Genomic DNA, 20114 nt, shown 5'->3' with positions numbered 1-20114 from the left:
TCCTGGTTGCTAAATAACAAGGAATCGCAGTGATTTCAGGAAGGCTGTGTAGTTTGCGGAGCTCTGGAAGTGGCATGTTTTTTTTTTTCAATATATGAAGTTTATTGTCAAATTGGTTTCCATACAACACCCAGTGCTCATCCCAAAAGGTGCCCTCCTCAATACCCATCACCCACCCTCCCCTCCCTCCCACCCCTCATCAGCCCTCAGTTTGTTCTCAGTTTTTAAGAGTCTCTTCTGCTTTGGCTCTCTTCCACTCTAACCTCTTTTTTTTTTTTCCTTCCCCTCCCCCATGGGTTTCTGTTAAGTGTCTCAGGATCTACATAAGAGTGAAACCATATGGTATCTGTCTTTCTCTGTATGGCTTATTTCACTTAGCATAACACTCTTCAGTTCCATCTACGTTGCTACAAAGGGCCATATTTCATTCCTTCTCATTGCCACGTAGTACTCCATTGTGTATATAAACCACAATTTCTTTATCTATTCATCAGTTGATGGACATTTAGGTTCTTTCCATAATTTGGCTATTGTTGAGAGTGCTGCTGTAAACATTGGGGTACAAGTGCCCCTATGCATCAGTACTCCTGTATCCCTTGGGTAAATTCCTAGCAGGGAAGTGGCATGTTTTTAATCATGGTCTGCCTTAATATGGCTGTTTATCAGATTATAATTTTATATATAATTATATATAATATAGGCACGCATATTTCTAGTGCATTCTATCAATGTTGCTATCATGTGGTCATTTTACTTTGAGAGAGAATCTTGGTGATCAATGTAATAAAATATGGTGAACTCTTTTTCTTTCTTTTTTTAATGTTTATTTTTTATTTTGGGGGGCGGGGAAGAGAGAGAGAACACACAGAGGATCCCAAGCGGGCTCCGTTCTGACAGCAGAGAGCCCAGTGTGGAGCTCTAACTCATGAACCATGAGATCACGACCTGAGCCGAAGTCAGAAGCTTAACTGACTGAGGCACCCAGGCACCCCTGGTGAACTCTTATTCATAAATGTTAGGTGGGTTTTTGAAATGTCGATTCCTAGACTCCACTCACCATACATTCTGATTCAGTAAATCTGGGTTGGAGTCTGCATTTTTGAGAAACAACCTGAGTGATTTTGTATAGCTGTAGATGAAGGTGCTCCTCGGCTCTTATTTTGAAAGACATTGAGATAGAGGCTAACTCTGACTTGCCTTGCTCTTGGGAGACAATGTAGCACTCTGGTGAAGACCTGGGAGCCTGACCTTACCATTAAAACCCCACCTCTGCAGTTAAGAAGCCTTGTGAACTTAGTTAGAAAGCTACTTAATGACTTAGTGCCCCATCTGTTTATCAGTGCAGTGGTGATGATGATATATATCTGATAGAATTGTAACGAAAATTAAATTAGCCAATGTATTTAAAGAGTCTGGACATAGAGGGAGCACTCAGTAAACATTAGTGTTACTATTTTATCCTGTGGCCTTCATCCAAATTATTTATTATTTATCCACATATGAGTCATTTCAGTGCAGAGCTATTCAATATTTAGTCCAGCCATCATCCCCTTTAGGAGGTTTTAGCCAAACTACAGGCTAGTCTATGTTGCTTTTATGTATTTTTGCATACCATTTATGTATTTCTAATACTGCATCATATTAAAGCTTTCTATTTCTCCATCTGTCTCCCTCATTAGCCATGAGTACTTAGAGGATGGGGACCATGTTTTATGCACATTTGTGTCTCAAGCACCCAGTGCTTTTGCTAGGACGCTGCTGAGCTGAGGATGCTGGTTGGCCAAAATCTGGATAGTGGTCAGCTCTCAGTGCTCGTCCTGGCTGTATCTTCCCAGATGCAAAGAAGGAGACCTTTTCCAGAGTCAAACTTGGATAGTGTTTAGGGGAGAAGATTTAGTCATTCATTCATTTCATCGATATTTGTTGAACATCTACCATGTAAAACCACAATGATCCATGTCCTTATGGAGCTTTTACAGATTAACTTCAGGGGTATTCACTAGTGACTCAACATCTATATCTTATACCATTGGGCCAGTGTATTACTGAATTTTATTTTAGAACAATCCCTTGGGATATGTGTTATAAAACTTGCATTTAAGGTGTAGAATCACAGTTAAGTTTAGAACACCCAGATCAGAGCCTCAATTATTGGACATCAGTCCTAATTAAACACTTTGTAGTTTCCCATACCAGGTAGTGTTTATTGTGACCAGCAACCTGGATCAACTCACGGGGTTTGTTGTTAAACATTTTTCAGACTTCTAGCAGTGGAAGGCACTCTGTTCGCATCACCGGCCTTAGTACGATTGATTTCAGAGCTGGTTTTTCCCGAAAGCCCACCCTGGATTTCAAAAAAACAGTCAGCAGACCAGTGCAAGGTTTGTATGCGCATATTACCAAAGTTGACGTAGTAGATATCCAAGTGCAAAACATTGCTCAGATTGTCTGTGATTTTATAATTTTGTGGAATTCAACAGAATTGGGAGTTATATTCTTGGCCTCATCACTTTCTTCTCGAAGTGTAAGACCAGTGATATTAAAATTACTCAGCTTGTTAAAAATTAAAATTCCTGGGCCTCACCCCACATCTCCTGAATTAGAACCAAATTAGGTTGGACCCAGGAATATGCACTATATCAAGCACCCCAGATGATTCCTAAACTTACTGAACTTTGAAAACTACTGACGTATATCTTGAGATTTTTACTAACATCTATAAATTACCTTGTTGTCAAGGTGAAAAAAGAGGGTTTTATGTGTGTAGATGGCTAAAAAATTAAAGACATTATGTGCCATTGTATGTTCAAAGATAAAATTATTGCTGCTTTTTAAACCTTGTTCTTATTTTATTCATGCAAGATTATAGGTTTATAGATAAAAAGATGTTTAATCGTACCGTGACTCCTTAAATTTATTTTTTTCTGATCATTCTTTTATTACTACAACTACTGGAAGGATACACATAGTGAATCCTTAAAAATTAAATATTTATGGGGCGCCTGGGTGGCACAGTCGGTTAAGCGTCCGACTTCAGCCAGGTCACGATCTCGCGGTCCGTGAGTTCGAGCCCCACGCCAGGCTCTGGGCTGATGGCTCGGAGCCTGGAGCCTGTTTCCGATTCTGTGTCTCCCTCTCTCTCTGCCCCTCCCCCGTTCATGCTCTGTCTCTCTCTGTCCCAAAAAAAAAAAAAAAAAAAGTTGAAAAAAAATTAAATATTTATGTAATTAAACATTAAGTAATACAGTATTCACAATTCTGATTTTTCTATGTATGATATTATTAAAATACCATAAAAATAATTAATTAGGATTTCCTAAGTTTCTCTGGTCATGAATAACTGTCTTTAACGTAGTAGAAAAGATTCTATAATTAGGCCACAATTTGTTCGACAGTTTGTAGTACTCATATTTATGATACTTCTCTGTTATTATAGTTCAAAGATTTATCTGATAAATAACTCAATTGTACATTACTTATTAATAATAATAATAATAAAGTCTTTCTCCTCTAGGAATTCCTACTTATGTGCTGCTGAATACTTCTGGAATTTCCATCCCAGCCAGAGTAGATCGTCTTGAACTTCTGAGTATCTCAGGCAGTTCTCTGAAGACTATCCCCGTTAAATATTACCCTGACCGAAAACCTTATGGCTTGTGGAATATTTCTGACTTTATACCACCAAATGAAGCCTTCTTTCTCAGAGTCACAGGCTATGATAAGGATGATTATCTCTTCCAGAGGGTTTCAAGTGTTTCCTTCTCTAGTATCATCCCAGGTGAGACATCATTTTATTAGACCCTGGAGTATTGATAGTTTAAGGGAGTACTGTGGTCCTATAGTAAAGAATGGACTATAAAATAAAGAATAATATCTTCACATTATTACTGGGTTGTCAAATTGATGGACATTTACACTTAGGTAACACAATTTTTCTTAATCATAAAAAGCACATCCAGAGTTTCATGTGAAGTCTCACTGACTGCAGATCTGAAAATTCTGATTGGTGCAATCAGTGTAACAACTGGGAAATTCTGGTACTCTTACTCCCCCTAAAAAAAAAAAAAAAAAAAAAGCCTGGCACACACGCTCAGTGTTTGATCAAGCTACCCAAATTGGCCAAATGCTTATCAATGATTGTCAGAAACCTACTTTGTGAATAGTAATTCATTGTAAACATCTGGTGATGATTCTGCCTTTATGTGATAAGTTGGCAGTTAATCAGTAAGCTAGTTACTCATATATTTGCTGTTGTATAGAGATGAGAACGTAGATTAAGGATTCTTTGGAAGCATGAGGTAGCATTTCAGTTTGTCTCTACTCTTGCTATTTCTCAAGGCTAATGACAACTGTGATAAAAACTTTGGCACTGTAGCCAAAACTGTGGATATGCAAATCTGTAGAAGGATTATTTCTAATATTGTACTATTGGATGGAGGGACAACAATTTATCATTTATACATAAGGTTGTAATTTGAGAAATTCAGAAACAACTGTACAGCTATTCTTTAATGGTTGTCGAATCGCAAGATTAGAACCAACCTCAGTATTTCCTCATAGTTAGTTGTCTTACCCCTAAATTGAATACTGCAAAATCTGTTGGATTCTTAAAAATCAAGTTTTTTCCCCATTATTTTTGGGAAAACAATTACTGTATGACTTCAATTCTTTTTTTTTTTAAGTTTACTTATTTTTGAGAGAGAGAGAGAGAGAGAGAGAGAGAGAGACAGAGACAGAGACATAGCATGAGCAAGGGAGGGGCAGAGAGAAAGGGAGACATAGAATCTGAAACAGGGTCCAGGCTCCAGGCTCCAGGCTCCAAGCTGGCAGCACAGAGCCCGACGTGGGGCTCGAACTCACGAACCGTGAAATTATGACTTGAGCTGAAGTCAGATGCTTAACCCATTGAACCACCCAAGCGCCCCAAGAGGCCTTGTCTTTTTGTAGAACCCGTGGGCAATGTAGCAAGATGGTGCTGGGGGGGGCACAGCAAGGAATTTACATTCAGTACCCAGACTTTTTTGGTCCAGGTGAGGTGACTTGCTAATGGCAGGGCTTCCCCCTACCATCTGCTAGCTAAGGTGTATGACTTCAATTCTAAGCCATGTAGGTCCTTTTCATATATTTACATTTTTTAAATAACAATAGATTCTACAGAGGAGGAGGTATTGTACCTTATTCGGTAGCCTTTGTTTTGTTTTGTTTTGTTTTTTCTATATTGGTGGCACAAAAAATAGTGTCTTAAAAAATAGAGTCTCAGGTTTAATGAATACATTAGTAAGGGGTCCATGGAGAGATCCAGAAATTAATGGGGTTTGAACAAAGAAAGATAATTAAAGTGATTTTTAGTGATTTAGATTAATTGGAATGCAGAGGGTTTACTAGAATAATTAAGGTTTGAAGATTTTGAATGGATTAACAGGAAGTACCCAATATTATTGTGACCTTGTTGCCCATGTTCTATTTTTCCTAGATGCTCCCAAAGTTACAATGCCCATGAAAACCCCTGGATACTACTTGCAGCCAGGCCACATTTCCTGCTCTGTTGAGAGTCTTTTACCCTTTACCTTGAGCTTTGTCAGAAATGGAGTTACACTTGGAGTAGACCAGTATTTAAGGTGTGTACATGTTTTATTAGCAGTTATAGAAAATATTAAACATCTAAATACAAACAGATACTTATTTTAATGTGCTTTTTCATTGGAAATTCTCATTTATTTGTTCCATAGTCTTGGAATATAGCAGTGAACAAAATAGGCGCAGGTCTGTGCCCTAATGGAGAAAGAAAACAGATATATGTTTTATGATATGTTAATTTCTCATTTATAATATGTTAAATATGTTAATTTAATAAGTGCTAGAATTCATTCAAGGGTTGATTCAGGTTTTATAGAATCTGGATGTTATATAACTTGAGGGTCTCTTGTTAAGCCCAAGAATACAAAATTATGAATATAAAGTTAGGTACTAAACTTTGGAAGGGTCCTTGCAAAAGAGAAGAGTTTAAGCTTTGTTGGCTTTGGGGCAAAAAAATCTCTGAATATAATTGAGAGATGGGGTGCATGTGGTTTTGGCCAACTTGCAGTTTTAAAATTCAGGATAAGGGACATTTGAGCAAAGACCTAAACATGGTGAGAGATGATCATGCAGATAGGTATCTAGGAAAAAGGATTTGCATGCCAGGAACAGTTAGTGCAAATGCACGAGGCTGGAGCTGACTGGGCATGGGGGAAAGAAAGACAGGAAGGAAGCCAGTGTGGCTGGAGTGCAGTGAGCCAGGAGAAGGGTAGAGGATGGGGTTAGGGAAGTGAAGTGTGCTGGGACAGCAGGTGGAGGGAGAGCATGTGTGGCTACTGCACGTAACAATCAGTGGGAGTGGGTGAGGAAGCACTGATCTTCCTTGTGAAGATGGATGGCTTTTTTAGATAAATATAAATAATCAATGAGAAAATTGAGTAGATCTTGAAATCTGGAGGATGATTTCTGGAATTTTTTTTTAATCTTACTAATGAAACAAACTACATTTGGAGAAAAACTCTAGAAATTATTTTACAAAATTTCTGTGCTGTTGATTCAATAGTAATATAAATAACTTCCATAAAATGCTAAATATTTGACAGTATTAGCCTATTTAATCTCTTTAGGGGGTCATTTTAAGCAAAAACTATGGCAGGAATATTCAGTATAACTTTAGAAAAAAATTCCACTATTTGAAGATTGAACTGTATTACTTCCTGCTACTTTTTTTATATTGTGTATCTTAATGATTCCCTAAGCTCCATGTTTAATAACCAGCAACATAACTGACCAGGATATTAAATGATGAAGCCACATAACTGCCTGATGAAATCAAATAATTCTGTTTCATGTTTAAATAGTAACATGTTTCAAAGACACTTGAGATTCTTTATAAATATTAATTCATTAATTCCACACAATTCCTGGGAGGTAAGCCACAAGAATTCTTTCATTTTTCCAGCTCTGTGGCCCAGAGATGTGACATGCCTTGCTGACATATATTAAGCTCTTTGTGTGTAAGAGGCTAAAGACAGAATTTGGCATGGGTGGTGATGGATTGATACTCTAACCCTGATTCACTCGCAAGTCCCTGCCCTAGATTTCCTAATAACTTGAGACATGTGACTTAATCTTTGTTATGTGAGTCGCTATGGTCACTAGGGGATGTAAGAGAGAATTAGTTTGCATTAGCAGCAGGACACATTTCTATTTGACATGTTCTTTCCTTATTCCAAAGGTCATGCCTTCAAAACTTCTTAGAGTTTTAATGTTAACTGAGAAGACTACATGAAAAAAAGAGAATTATTTTCACGTAATATTTCATAAATGAGAGGAGCAAGTATCACTGTCAAGAATATTCTTTACGTAATCTCACCCTGTTTACGTGCCTTTGAACTAATTACTTATCCTTCTTCCTGAATCTCGACTTACTTGTTTTTAAAACGAGGGACTAGAAGAATTGTCACTATCTGTTTCTAAAATATCCATGTGTCTAAGTTTTGATGAATCCTAGTGTTGTGTGCTTGGGTCCGAACTAGGCATTGCAGAAAACATGACACACTGTATGTATTTCAAACTTCTGCCTCCCTGGAACTTACCAGTACCTCTTAGACGATGACAGTTACAAACTTGGACTTTGCTTACTGCTCTTAGGCATTAAAGATATAGCTTAGGTGATGACTGTGGCTTAGAGTACACTCATACTCCTTTTTCTTCTGAATGGGACAGAAAGGACTACTGACACCTCGTGTGTATATGGTTGAAAGGAAACATGAACTAAAGTGAATATTCTGTTACTAAAATATATGGAACAGTGACCTTGCTTATTTTGTCCCTTTTCTGATGAACAGGAACCTGTGCCTTCACTTTCTCTTACAAAGTCTAGATTAGTGATAAATACACATTAAGAGCTCAGTAAGTTCTTCGTGGCTTTTTGATGACGGGTATTTTTTTTTTTTTTTTTTTTTGGACAGCAAGAGATCTGGTGTTATAACTGAGCTATTATATCTCATACCACTTTCAGACTTCAGTGTAAGGTGTCTTTAGCCTCTGCAATGGGCTTTTCATCTCATCTATGTCTTGAATGTTAAAGAAGGTTAAAAATAGCTATGGATGAGTGTAAGAAGAAAATTAAGAAAATAGTTATGATTTTCAATTCTATTTTAAAATAAGATAATGCCTATTTTGTAGATTATTGGAATCCTTTAAAGTATCTATTAATATCTATTAACTAATTAGGTATGAAATATCTATCAGAATTAAATATCTATTACTAAAACACTTCCAAAAAATAGAAAGCAATTTGAACAGTGTTAAAGGCCAAAGAATAAGTATTTGTTAAATGAATGGATACATATTATAGCAAATGGTTTTTTTTAACCTAACTGACAGGTTTGATAATAAAACTGGTAATTTTTTTCTTTTGTCAACTTATACATAGATTGAACCAGATATGTTCCATAGCCTTATATGGAAATTATATACAAGAAAATTAAAGAGAACTTTTTGGGATCAAAAAGTCAATTTTCTACCTTCAAACTCATGAATTACCTTGTTGAATTGCTTTGGTTGAGAACCTCTACTGAACAAGACCCAAAACTGGAAATAATATGGAAGGAGAGAGGATTTAAGGAGTGTTGCTCTATTAAATCTTTATCTTATATTTTCACATAGCCAGAAAATGTTTCCCTAAAGAAATTCACAAACTCTGTGTCTTATTGCCTTTGGTGTGCCTTTTGCTCAGAGAGCTTAACTTTCTTCTTCTTTTTTTAATATGAAATTTATTGTCAAATTGGTTTCCATACAACATCCAGTGCTCATCCCAATAGGTGCCTTCCTCAATGCCTTTCTAATTAAAAGGTGTATAATTTTAAGCTATGAGGAACTCTGTAGTTTCATCTGCTTATTTTTACATTGTTCTTTTGAATGAATACTTCCAAAAAATCACTGCTTTCAACTTTGTCTTGCTTTTGTCGTAACTAAAATAGTTTCTATTTTCTTGCCCCAGGGAATCTGCCAGTGTGAACTGGGAGATTGAAAAGGTCACTTTGTCTGATGAAGGTGCCTATGAGTGCATCGCTGTCAGCAGTGCAGGGACTGGACGGGCACAGACATTTTTTGATGTGTCAGGTAAGTAATTGTCACTAATTGCTTTGCAGTTGCCTGGAAATTAGTGCAGCTATGGAAATGGGATGTTTGATAATCCTGGCTTCACTACATATTAGCTGTGTGACCTTCCTTGGGACAAGCATTTAAGGACTCAGTGCCTTGGTTTCCCCAAACTATGATAGGAAGATAATTATCAGTAACAGTCTCTTATCTCATTGAGAAATGTGAGGTTACATGAGATAGTATAAACTCACATAGAAGAGAGCCTGGCACATGGAAACACTTAATAGACCCTAGCCATCATTGTTATTGTTCTTGTACTATTATCATTATTATTGTAGGCTCTCTTAATAAATGTTTTTTGAAAAGATCACCTAGAATTTTTATTAAAATTGAAAGAAATTTAAAGAAAGGAAGGGATAAAATTTAAGAAAAGGGAGAGATCTGTTCTGGGAATAACAAGGTTAAATTTCCCGTTTTCTTTCCCATATTCGTAATAACCAGACTGCTTTTATGAATGCATTCTGACATTAAATTCAAGACAGTGAAAGCGATCATGTTCAAGAAACACAGGACCTCAGTGGCTACAGTATTGGTATTAAGAAGAGTGGAAGAAATGCTAATTATTTCACAGTAGATAGTATGTTTCCTACAAATAAATGGGAGGCAAAACTCATTGCTTTTTATTTATTTTTGAGAGAGAGAGAGAGAACCTGAGCTGGGGAGGGGCAGAGAGAGAGAGGGAGACACAGAATCCGAAGCAGGTTCCAGGCTCTGAGCTGTCAGCACAAAGCCTGACACGGGGCCCGAACTCACAACTGTGAGATCATGACCTGAGCTGAAGTCAGATGCTTAACCGACTGAGCCACCCAGGCACCCCAAAACTCATTGCTCTAAGGTACAATATATTTTAGCGAAAAAGTCATTTTTCCTTTAATCTCCCAGAATTCTTAGGACACAAAAAGATTATCATTTTTAACCAATGATCAGGATTTAAGCCACTTACTCAGAACATATCTAGAATTTATTAGAAAGTTTGTTTTGATTGAATTATTTTCTACCTGTCTTATAGACTAGTGTTGCTGTGTGTTTAATAGTAACCCTATTCTGACCTAAATGTAGCTGCTGAGTTTATAACATTGTCTATACCTACTTTTAGTGTGGATGTGCATTTTCTTTAGGCAATTTAACACAAAAGCAACTGTATAACTGTAGGACTGTTTAGAAGTCTAGGATTTATGTTTGTTATCAATAAGTCCAAGCTGAACTTTAAAACAGAGGCATGCAAGCATGTTCTTCTTGGCGTGAATTTATTTGTATTCTCTTATTCTTAGAAAAATAAAGCTTGTCTCCTGAAACAATTCAGTTGACATGCATCATAAACTATTCATTTTTTTTTTCATCGCCAATAATTATGAAAAGCATTGGAATTGTGTCAACGTTCTTTAGCTTCTGGGAAAACAAACACTTGAGCACTTGACTATTTTTTCCCAACAATATTAATTGAGAGAAAGACAACAGGGAAAGAAGTTTGAGTGAGTTGATTTAGACATCTTGCATAAACAACTAGGAAGTGCCAGTAAGAATTTGTGAACTGACTCTTAAGAATTTGACTCTGTAGTGTCAGTAACTTCCATATGTGTGTTGTACACATGCCTCATTAGTTTAATTTGTGCCAGCCAAGCAGTGGTATCACTAGGAAATTATAACGTGCCCAAGCCAGTGTTCAGGAATTATGTCCCACTCAGTCAATTATGAAAGAAGGAACAGAAGCACTGATGGTAACAGCAGTGACTGTAATGGCAGAAATAACAAGCAAGTGCCCCTTTGGACTTGGAAGAATAGACATTTCTTGCCAGGCTCACTGTTGCCTCAAACCTCCACCCACTTCTGAATCCCCTGTAGCCTGGGCTGAGATCCCAGCAGTTAGCTAAAGGCATGCTGGAATCAAGTGCAAATTCATAGGACAGTTAGGTCTTATATTTTGGAAAGGAGTGTTGGAAAACAAGGCATTTTGAGATAGTGATGTTCTGGTGTCACTATGGACACGAATTTATTTCGTAAAGTCAAAGGACACCCAAGCACAGTTTGAAGAAAAGCTAAAGTTCTACCAATATGTTACCCTAATTTTTTATTCCAGCATTTTCTTCTAGCTGACATGTGTAAGGATTTTTAGTTCATGAAAAATGTTGATTATTGAATGTTTTAGATGCAAAATGGGTATAAAAAGCATTGTACTTCTTTTATTACATATAAACATACAGAAACAAACGAGTAGAGTTGCAGAAACATGAAAAACTCTTTTCAAGGAATAATTGCTAATTTAGTACGGTTACAAAGTTACATTAATTTTATTTACTGAATTTCTTTCTTAACACAATGCCCTCCCCTGAGGGAGTACACACACAGAGTACTAAAATTCTGGGTTTACATAAAATACCGGGAATACAGAAAACTTGTCAGGAGCATGTCAGTGACAGACAATCTTAATTTATAATTACAGGATATTGTATTAGAACAGGATAAGGGCTTGGAAATAATCTTGTGCCACCTTGTCATTCTGTAGCTAAAGAAACTTAGGCCTGGAGCAGGCGATGACCCATTATGATTATAGGGATGAGAAGAAGGTTCCTGGTCTCCTGACTCCCTGTTCAGTGATCTTTACCTAATGTCATAAGGCCTATACTTGTCATTCTTCTCTCAGTTATGAGGTTCTGAGGTTTCATCTCTGGTTCCCTAATTCTAGCCTTAGTCATTCTTTTACTTAGGAAGGGCTGTCCCTCAAACTTCTAGGACCAGGCTATTTCTGGCAGTCTATTATCTTGGCCTCCTTTGCACACTGTTGTCATTCTCCCTCATCATTTCCCCCAACCCCACAAATTTATGCGTACATAAATATTTAAGTATATACACTATTTATTATCTCTAGTTATTTAGGCAGCAATGATATTGTATGTCATTCTTTCAAACCTTATCTGTTCCCATATATTATTAGAAAGTTAGCATTTTACATATTTCAATTTATGCTTGAAAAGGGATTAGACTCTGAGGTGGGGTTTGTATACAAGAAGGTTATTTCTAGGAAAATGCACTGGTAAGGGAGTAACAGAAGTGGAAGAATTTAAATTGTGATATAGTCACTGCTAGGGCCTTACTGGATCCCACAGGGAATTCTGGAGCTGTCATGGCCCTGAATCAAGGCAAGAGAGCCTCGATTTGTTTCCTCATTAAGTGGTCCTGAATGATGGGTGCCCTGGAAAGGGGGGATTTACCCTGAGCATGTTAGCTCCCTTGGCTATGAGCTGTATATAACCAAGAAGCATAGCAGCCAGGGAAATGAGTACCTATATCCTTAAGAGGACTCTGGGCATGTGCCCAGCATTCCCTACATGCCTAATGTACAATTTTCCATTTTCTAAAAATCTCAAAAAATACCTAGTTTAGTTGAGGAAGTTTGTGTCAAAAGAACAAAAAAGAAAACCATACAAACATCATGTGGCCTTCATAAAGATCTCGATAGAATGTGAACACATGTATTTATGATGACTTTCAGGTCTTTGATGGTCTATACCATCTTGGATATGAGAGTCATAGAACATTAGAACTAGAAAGGGTATTTGAGATAACCTAATTTGATTATCTCTTTTTTCAGACAGGGAAGCAAACCCTGTGGATAAATTGACTTATCTAAGGTCACATACCTAGAGAGAGAACTAGGCAGCCTATGGTTGACAGATTCAGTACGTAAAAACATAGAGTGCCCAATTAAATTTGAATCTCATATAAGTATGTCTGAAATATTTCATGAGACATATGTACACGAGAATATTATTTGATGTTTATCTGAAATTCACATTTAACAAAGTTTCTCGTATATTCTGTCGAGCCTAGCCAGACTCCAGAGCTTTCTAACTTTGTCGTGTCCTCTTTCCACATGATTCATCAACCATTTTCTTAAGAGATTTTAAGAACATAGCAGAATGATAAAATTTTGTTTTTTAAAAGATAATTTAAAATAGGATCTACTCTTCTAAATGTTTGGAAAGCAGGATAAATATAAAGGAAAATATGAAAAATATACACATTTCTGTCCCTCAGAGATTACCACTATGGTTTTGGCATATTATTTCCAGGTTTTTTTTTCCAGGCTTATGATTCATCTGCACTTATATATGGTTTTAAATAAATAAGAATAAAATTTGATCTTGAATATCTAATACTCTTTCATATTTAAACTAAACAGGCACATGGGTTTCCAGCTGGAATAGCTCACTGCAGTTTTATTGCTGTATTATTGCTGAATAACAGCTTGTTGCAGCAGATCGTTTTAAAGCATTTGGGCAGAACATGTTTTAGGGGGGCATTTGTATTTATTCTCAAACCTAACTAGAGTAATATAATTCTCTCTAGAATGTTGGCTAAATATCTAATTAGTAAGTTATTTTTGACGGCATTTGAAATGTGCATGACTTATTCAATACCTTTTGTGTGCATGGTTTCATGTGTACAATTTTATTAAAGGCCTATGCCTACTCTTAACTTGTCCTGCAGTCAAAACATCCCTTGTTCCTTTGGGGGAACATTTGTCATACTCTGCTGTTGCACTGTCTTCTTAATGAGATTGTAGCCCTTTGAACCCAATATTATCATATTTAGTATACTATCATCTACCATACTTTGTGTCCTCTTTTCTCTAAAACACCAAATGAGCATTTTTAAATTTAAAAAAAATCCATAAATGCTACCTTCTTCAAAACTCAAAAATTTGCCTCATTCCCCAATCCCTAAATTAGTCTAGTGATATCCTTTTGCCAAGGCTTTTTGATTCTCACATCTATAATTTACAAATTTAAACTTGGGTATGCTTTGGTGTGTGAACAAGCACTACTTCACTACTTTTCTTTTCTTTTCTTTTCTTTTTTCTTTCTTTTCTTTCTTTTCTTTTCTTTTCTTTTCTTTTCTTTTCTTTTCTTTTCTTTTTATTTTTTTTTTTTTACATTGAGGATTAAAGGCACTAAAAGCATATCCTGTGCATGGTGTCTTCAGGCTACAAGTGCCTGTGCTATTATTCACTTTTACACTACGGTGTTTTCAATTAGAGAACATTCAAATCTTCCCATTGAAGACATAACATCTAAAACCACAGTGTTTGGCAAATGTGATAAAAATCAGGTGGTTGATTTTTTTTTTTAGAACATGTACTACTTTTTTAAAGTATCTTTTAACTAGATAATTTTCTTGGGGTCAAAGACATATATACTAATTAATAAGCTGTCTTCTGCATCTTCCCTACCAGGTTCTCAATATACACTCATTACATTTTTAAACTACATCTATAAGGGAGCAAACTGGCTATTAGGTCTCTTGATTTGAATCTTTTCGTTTCACCCAGAGCCCCCTCCAGTCATCCAAGTGCCTGATAATGTCACAGTCACTCCTGGAGAAAGAGCAGTTTTGACATGTCTCGTCATCAGCGCGGTGGATTACAATGTAACCTGGCAGAGGAATGACAGAGATGTCAGCCTGGCAGACCCAGCAAGGATGAGGATCCTGGCCAACCTCTCATTGGAGCTAAGGAGTGTGAAGTTCAGTGATGCTGGGGAGTATCATTGTGTAGTCTCCAATGAAGGAGGATCATCAGCTGCTTCGGTTTTCCTCACGGTGCAAGGTATGTGTGTATGATAACTTCAGAGTTACAGTGCCTTTCTCTCTTCTTCATTTGATCTCTATTCCCTTAAGTTTGGTTTCTCTATTCCCTTAGGTTGGCTATGACAATAACAATATCTACCCAAACAATTACTATTTTGAATGATAGAGCCCTTATGGATCTTATGTGGCCTAAAGCTGACCAAACTGGAAACTAAAACATCACTAACAAATAGGTGATGTTTTAAGACAAACACAACCAACCAGTCCTAGAGTTGGAGACCTTTATTTTAAGAAAATGTAAATAGAAATTGTCTCTGGATGATTTAATAGTTTTAAATTCCCAAGGCTATCATGTGGACTTAAAAATTCTAATTGTTGTAATGATTGGTTAAAAGTCTTGGGGCGCCTGGGTGGCTTGGTCGGTGAAGCGTCCGACTTCGGCTCAGGTCATGATCTCACGGTCTGTGAGTTCGAGCCCCGCGTCAGGCTCTGTGTTGACAGCTCAGAGCCTGGAGCCTGTTTCAGATTCTGTGTCTCCCTCTCTCTCTGACCCTCCCCTGTTCATGCTCTGTCTCTCTCTCAAAAATAAATGAACGTTAAAAAAAAATTAAAAAAAAAAAGTCTTTCCCGAGTTGAGTATTACATTATTTCCGATGTAACTAATTTGCTTATATCTTTTTAAAGTAAGATTTAAGATGTTTCTCATCTTGGTGAAATTTTATTAAATATTAGCAGAGTTGTTTTTATCTTATTTATCTTATACACACAAGATAATAAACTAAGGGTAAGCCAATCTTTAATTATGCCTTTAGAGACGAAATGTTAGGTAGCTGAAAACAGTGTGTTAACAATGTGGTTTAATGGTTACCAACTATATATATATATATCATTCAGGACAATCAAATGAAGGTCAGAATCTGTTCCAATGAATCTCTTTCAATAGAATCATATTTAGCTTCTAAACGTCTGTACCAGCTGAGAGCCTTAATGTAATGAGCAAATTACTATTGCCAGTTTTACACTGTTAAGCTGAAAGATTTAGTTACCACCTCAACAGAATATTTCATTTCAAATCCTCGATGTGGGAGACTGATTGCATCAGGATTGTGTCTGGCTATCTGGTTATGACATCAGAAACAACTTTTTGACATGCCTGAAGTAACACTCTCAGATGATGTTTTTAACAAGATTATCTAAGAAAATGACCATTGAGACTCAAGGCTAGCGCTTAGAGTGTTATTAGAAGCAGAAAAGTAAAACTACTATGAGAATTAGCAAATTGGTCATCTGATTGTAGTTTTCTCGCTGGTATTTAAGACCTGTTCTATAGTCTGAATGTACATCTCTTTTGTTAGTGGATCTGGTGAAACCTCTAGGGAAACATTGCTTTTGTAGATGGTTCACTGCATTTCCACATGGTAGACAGCCTAGATCATTTGAGTCAATCCAAGTGGTAACCTGAGTAACCAGAATTTTGAAACTGTTCTTTACTAAACTGATTGTTTCAGATAGACCAAAACGCTAATGGACTTTGGAAAATTTGATCTTGGTTCTTCACTTGAAGTCCCTTAGAATAGGATTGTAAACTAAAATCAGAACCTTCCTAGTTTCCTCAGGTTAACTTTTCAATGTATTAGCATCCTATTTAGTTGATTACACCAGTGATTCTCAAACTTCCATGGATAAAGAATTGTCCCAGGCACAAATTTTCTGGTTTAAAATCGCATATCTGTGGCTGCAGCAATCTCTCCTCATGTAACAGTAAAATATCAATAAGGACCTCAAAAAGACAAAACTAAAGAATACCGAAACCCAGTGGCAATTAACAGTAGTAAAAATTTGGGGATGAATTTTATATATATGTCTGTGTGTGTGTGTGTGTGTGTGTGTGTGTGTATACACAGTGTGTATATATATATATATATATATATATATATATATATATATACCACACAGACATATATATACACACACATACATAATAAAGATTTATTTATAATAAATATATATTTATAAATATATGTAATAAAGATTTTTATTTATATACATATGTATATGTAAGTATGCATATGTAATCATTATATTTTAAGGTCAGTATAATGAAAATCTCAATCAATGGTGCATCTTTTTTATGTTCACATGAAAGCTGAGTGGATGCATCTTTGTCCTTCTGTTTCATACTTTCTGAAAAAGAGAATGTTACTCTTTAGGAAGCCATAATGGTATTGCCTCACACATATTGATAGCGATAACCATCCAGTAAGGAAAACAGTAGAACTGGAAGTAGACAAGCAACCTGGACTCTCGTAGAGAACTGTAACCTAGGATATATGTTTCTCTCCAAATGAAAATATTTGGAAATGAGAAACATTGATAGGGGTGTCAACTAGCAATTTTAGAGACAGATGGTAGCAGAGGGCAGCATCCCAGTCTCAGCCAGGAAAGCATCATAGATGAGAATCGGGCAAGGAGCTGTGCACATCAGACTAACTCAGTTAGTTAGTTAGACATCAGACTAACTCAGTTAGTTAGTCTGAACTGCAAAGGCAGTTCAACTAGAACAACAGTAGCCAAATAAGCTAGGTCCATCCAAACACTTTCCAAAACTCTTTGGAACTGAAATACCTGAATGTGTACACACTATTCTGACACTTTGGTCATTATATTTCTGTCTTATTGATACAAATGGCAAATCATTACCTTAACTTTTACAAAGAATATTATTTATATATTATAGAAGATAATTAGAGTATGATCTGGCAAGAAAAATTACCTATTTTTATACTGCTACTAATATAATTTGGATACACTATTCAGAAAAATAAGAAGTTTGTAGCAGTGTGAGGCATCATCACTGGGCAATATTATTTTCAGCTTTCCTCTATGTAAAAAAGAGTTATACACTATTTTTAAGTATTTGATGTGTATCTTAGGTAGAAATAGTTGTGTGTTTTGGTAATAAAATAATCTACCAAAATTAGCACTTACATTAAATGTATGGAAACTACTTTTGGGGTATTTGGTATTGCTTATAAAATGTGATCTCAATATCTTAATGTATACCATTTTCTGCTATTTTTCTAGGATAAGTTGCAACACAGCCCTCCCTTCTTGTTTTGATGTCTTTTAAGTGATTTTTAAGTGATTTTTGTACAGGATGATATTTTTAATGCCTAAATAAACATCAATACATCCCCCCCCCAAAAAAAAAAACACTTTGTTGACAGACACTGGGTCTGGATTTGATGTCACCTGATTTGAGTGTGAATAAACAGAAAATTATCGAAACAAAATAGGAAAAAAAATAAAGCACTGGACCTAAGGAAAAAATACTGAGGAACACAACAAGGGGGGATAGCCTTGAAAGAAATGGATGCTTTTGAAAGCAGTTCATTCTAGAGACTGGGAAAAAAATGTTTAGTGTCACCAATGTCTTTATAAAAGACCTATCCTCCTTTGAGCAGTAGTATAGAATGATAGAAGAAGAAGTAGCTGATGTGAAAGATCAACAACAAGTGTGATGGAAGAAATAAGAAAGGATTTGATGTTAAAATGCAATATTATAATGCAAATTTGAATCAGAGGCACTAAAAAACAGAATTTACACTACATAAAAATAAAATCAGGGATGTGGTGCACAAACTTGAGAAGTTCTTTCAGAATGTTGAGGAAAAAAACTATGAGTGAGTAATATGTTGTTGTTTTTCAAGTAGAAATAAAAAACAGAGACTGGAACTTGGAACTTAAAGCTATGTAGGTATATAGCATATATATTTATATAACAAAGACAAGTGACACTAAAGAAATAGAAAAAGATATAATTGAAGAAAATTATCCTAGAGAAGAAAAAAAAATTGTCCTGGGTAAGCAAATCAAGCGAGGTCAATGAAGAGAGAATTTCATCTAGACACATCCTGGCTGAAATTTGAAATTATTAGTACAAGGGAAAAAACTCCACAAGCATACATTCAGACTGACCCAATATGTTGTAAATGGAGGGATAAAATCAGACTGGTGTCAGACTTCTCAGATGTGCTAAAGGCTAGAAAATAATTGCAATGACTGTTTGTCATAGTTTGGTTCTTAGGGTCTGAATATGTTCTCTCATTTGGGAAGATATTCTTTACTCTCTAAGGGAGAAGCAGAAAAGCAGATAAAATCAGATTATTCTTTTCCCCATCCTAGAATAAGCCATTCCAATGTTCCCAGTGGGACTTTAACTCTTCCTTAGACCATGGACACTTCAAAGACCTCAGTTTTGGCAGTATCGTGGAATTTTGAGTCCAGCCTTGGCAGAAGCAAGTGTCCTAGTGGCTCTTTTCCATCATTCTCATTTCCCTTAGTGACATTAGGCTCATTATCATTCTACCAGAAGAGCCTTGAGAAGAAACACTGATCGTAGAAACTGTGGTTGTTTGAATCAGTCACATAATGAGCATGAGAGAATGTGAATAGGTTGATATGCTTCCTTCATTATGAGAATTCCTCACTGTGGGGAAAATGGTGTAATTAGATACAGGAAATTCTTCCAAAAGGGGATTTCCTCAAGCAGGGCTTATAAGACTCAGAAATCCGGCTAGTCAAACATATAAACAAACAAATTGAAGCCACCCACAGTTATGACGGGAAAGGGTCGGGGGGAAACCCAGTTAGATTGATATAGACAAAAATGTGAATATGAGATTGACCATTGCTTGTTTGGGGACACTGGAACTATAAGTGACCTTCTTATTTATACTTTTATGTACTTAAAAAAAAGTGTTTAATAGGAATGCATTATTTAAAAACTTTGTGTAAATAGGCTTTAAATTTTTTTGAAAGTGCTCATATTAATTTTATTGGGAGATTGAATTATGTATGGGTAATGTGTTTTCTTTCTTTGCTAAATATTCCATAAATTTGTGTTATCACTTTTATATTTAAAATAATTAAGGTATAATTAAGAAAGTTAATAAGAGGTAATGTAAAAATAAGGAATAAATAAGAAAATAAATTAAGAAATAGTGCCTCTCAAAAGTGTCAGATTAGAACTTTTATCAGTACAAAAATTCATACTTGAAAGCTTAAGGATCTGGAATTTTTTAGGACTATATTATAGAATAAGCATTTTAAATCCTTTCTGCAACAAAGTAAGGTCAAGCAAAAAGAATAAATGCAGAATTTCAGTTGATAAGTTAGGTTTTCTTATACTGAATAACCCAGTAACAGAGCCATGACAATCTCTTCAATTTTTCCCTTTGCAAGATTTTCACAGAAATAAATTGTGATTTATAGAATGCGATATCCATGATTGAATGATGAAAACTGCTTTTTATTTGCTTTTCTCTTTTCTTAGACAT

The 20114-nt window shown here is 35.9% G+C and overlaps 1 protein-coding gene across 1 annotated transcript in view; it reads left to right on the top strand.

Moving 5' to 3' along the window:
• Positions 1 to 20114, top strand: part of HMCN1 (hemicentin 1) — a 464244-nt gene that overhangs the window by 180111 nt on the left and 264019 nt on the right. The window contains exons 7-11 of the mRNA XM_015543796.2: positions 2261 to 2381; positions 3515 to 3778; positions 5474 to 5618; positions 9026 to 9147; positions 14519 to 14794. Of these exons, the coding sequence (XP_015399282.1) occupies positions 2261 to 2381; positions 3515 to 3778; positions 5474 to 5618; positions 9026 to 9147; positions 14519 to 14794 (928 nt within the window). The remainder of the gene's footprint in view (positions 1 to 2260; positions 2382 to 3514; positions 3779 to 5473; positions 5619 to 9025; positions 9148 to 14518; positions 14795 to 20114) is intronic.

This window comes from Panthera tigris, chromosome F3 (assembly GCF_018350195.1).
Source record: "Panthera tigris isolate Pti1 chromosome F3, P.tigris_Pti1_mat1.1, whole genome shotgun sequence".
Lineage (NCBI taxonomy): Eukaryota > Metazoa > Chordata > Mammalia > Carnivora > Felidae > Panthera > Panthera tigris.
This window is presented reverse-complemented; position numbering and strand designations above follow the sequence as displayed.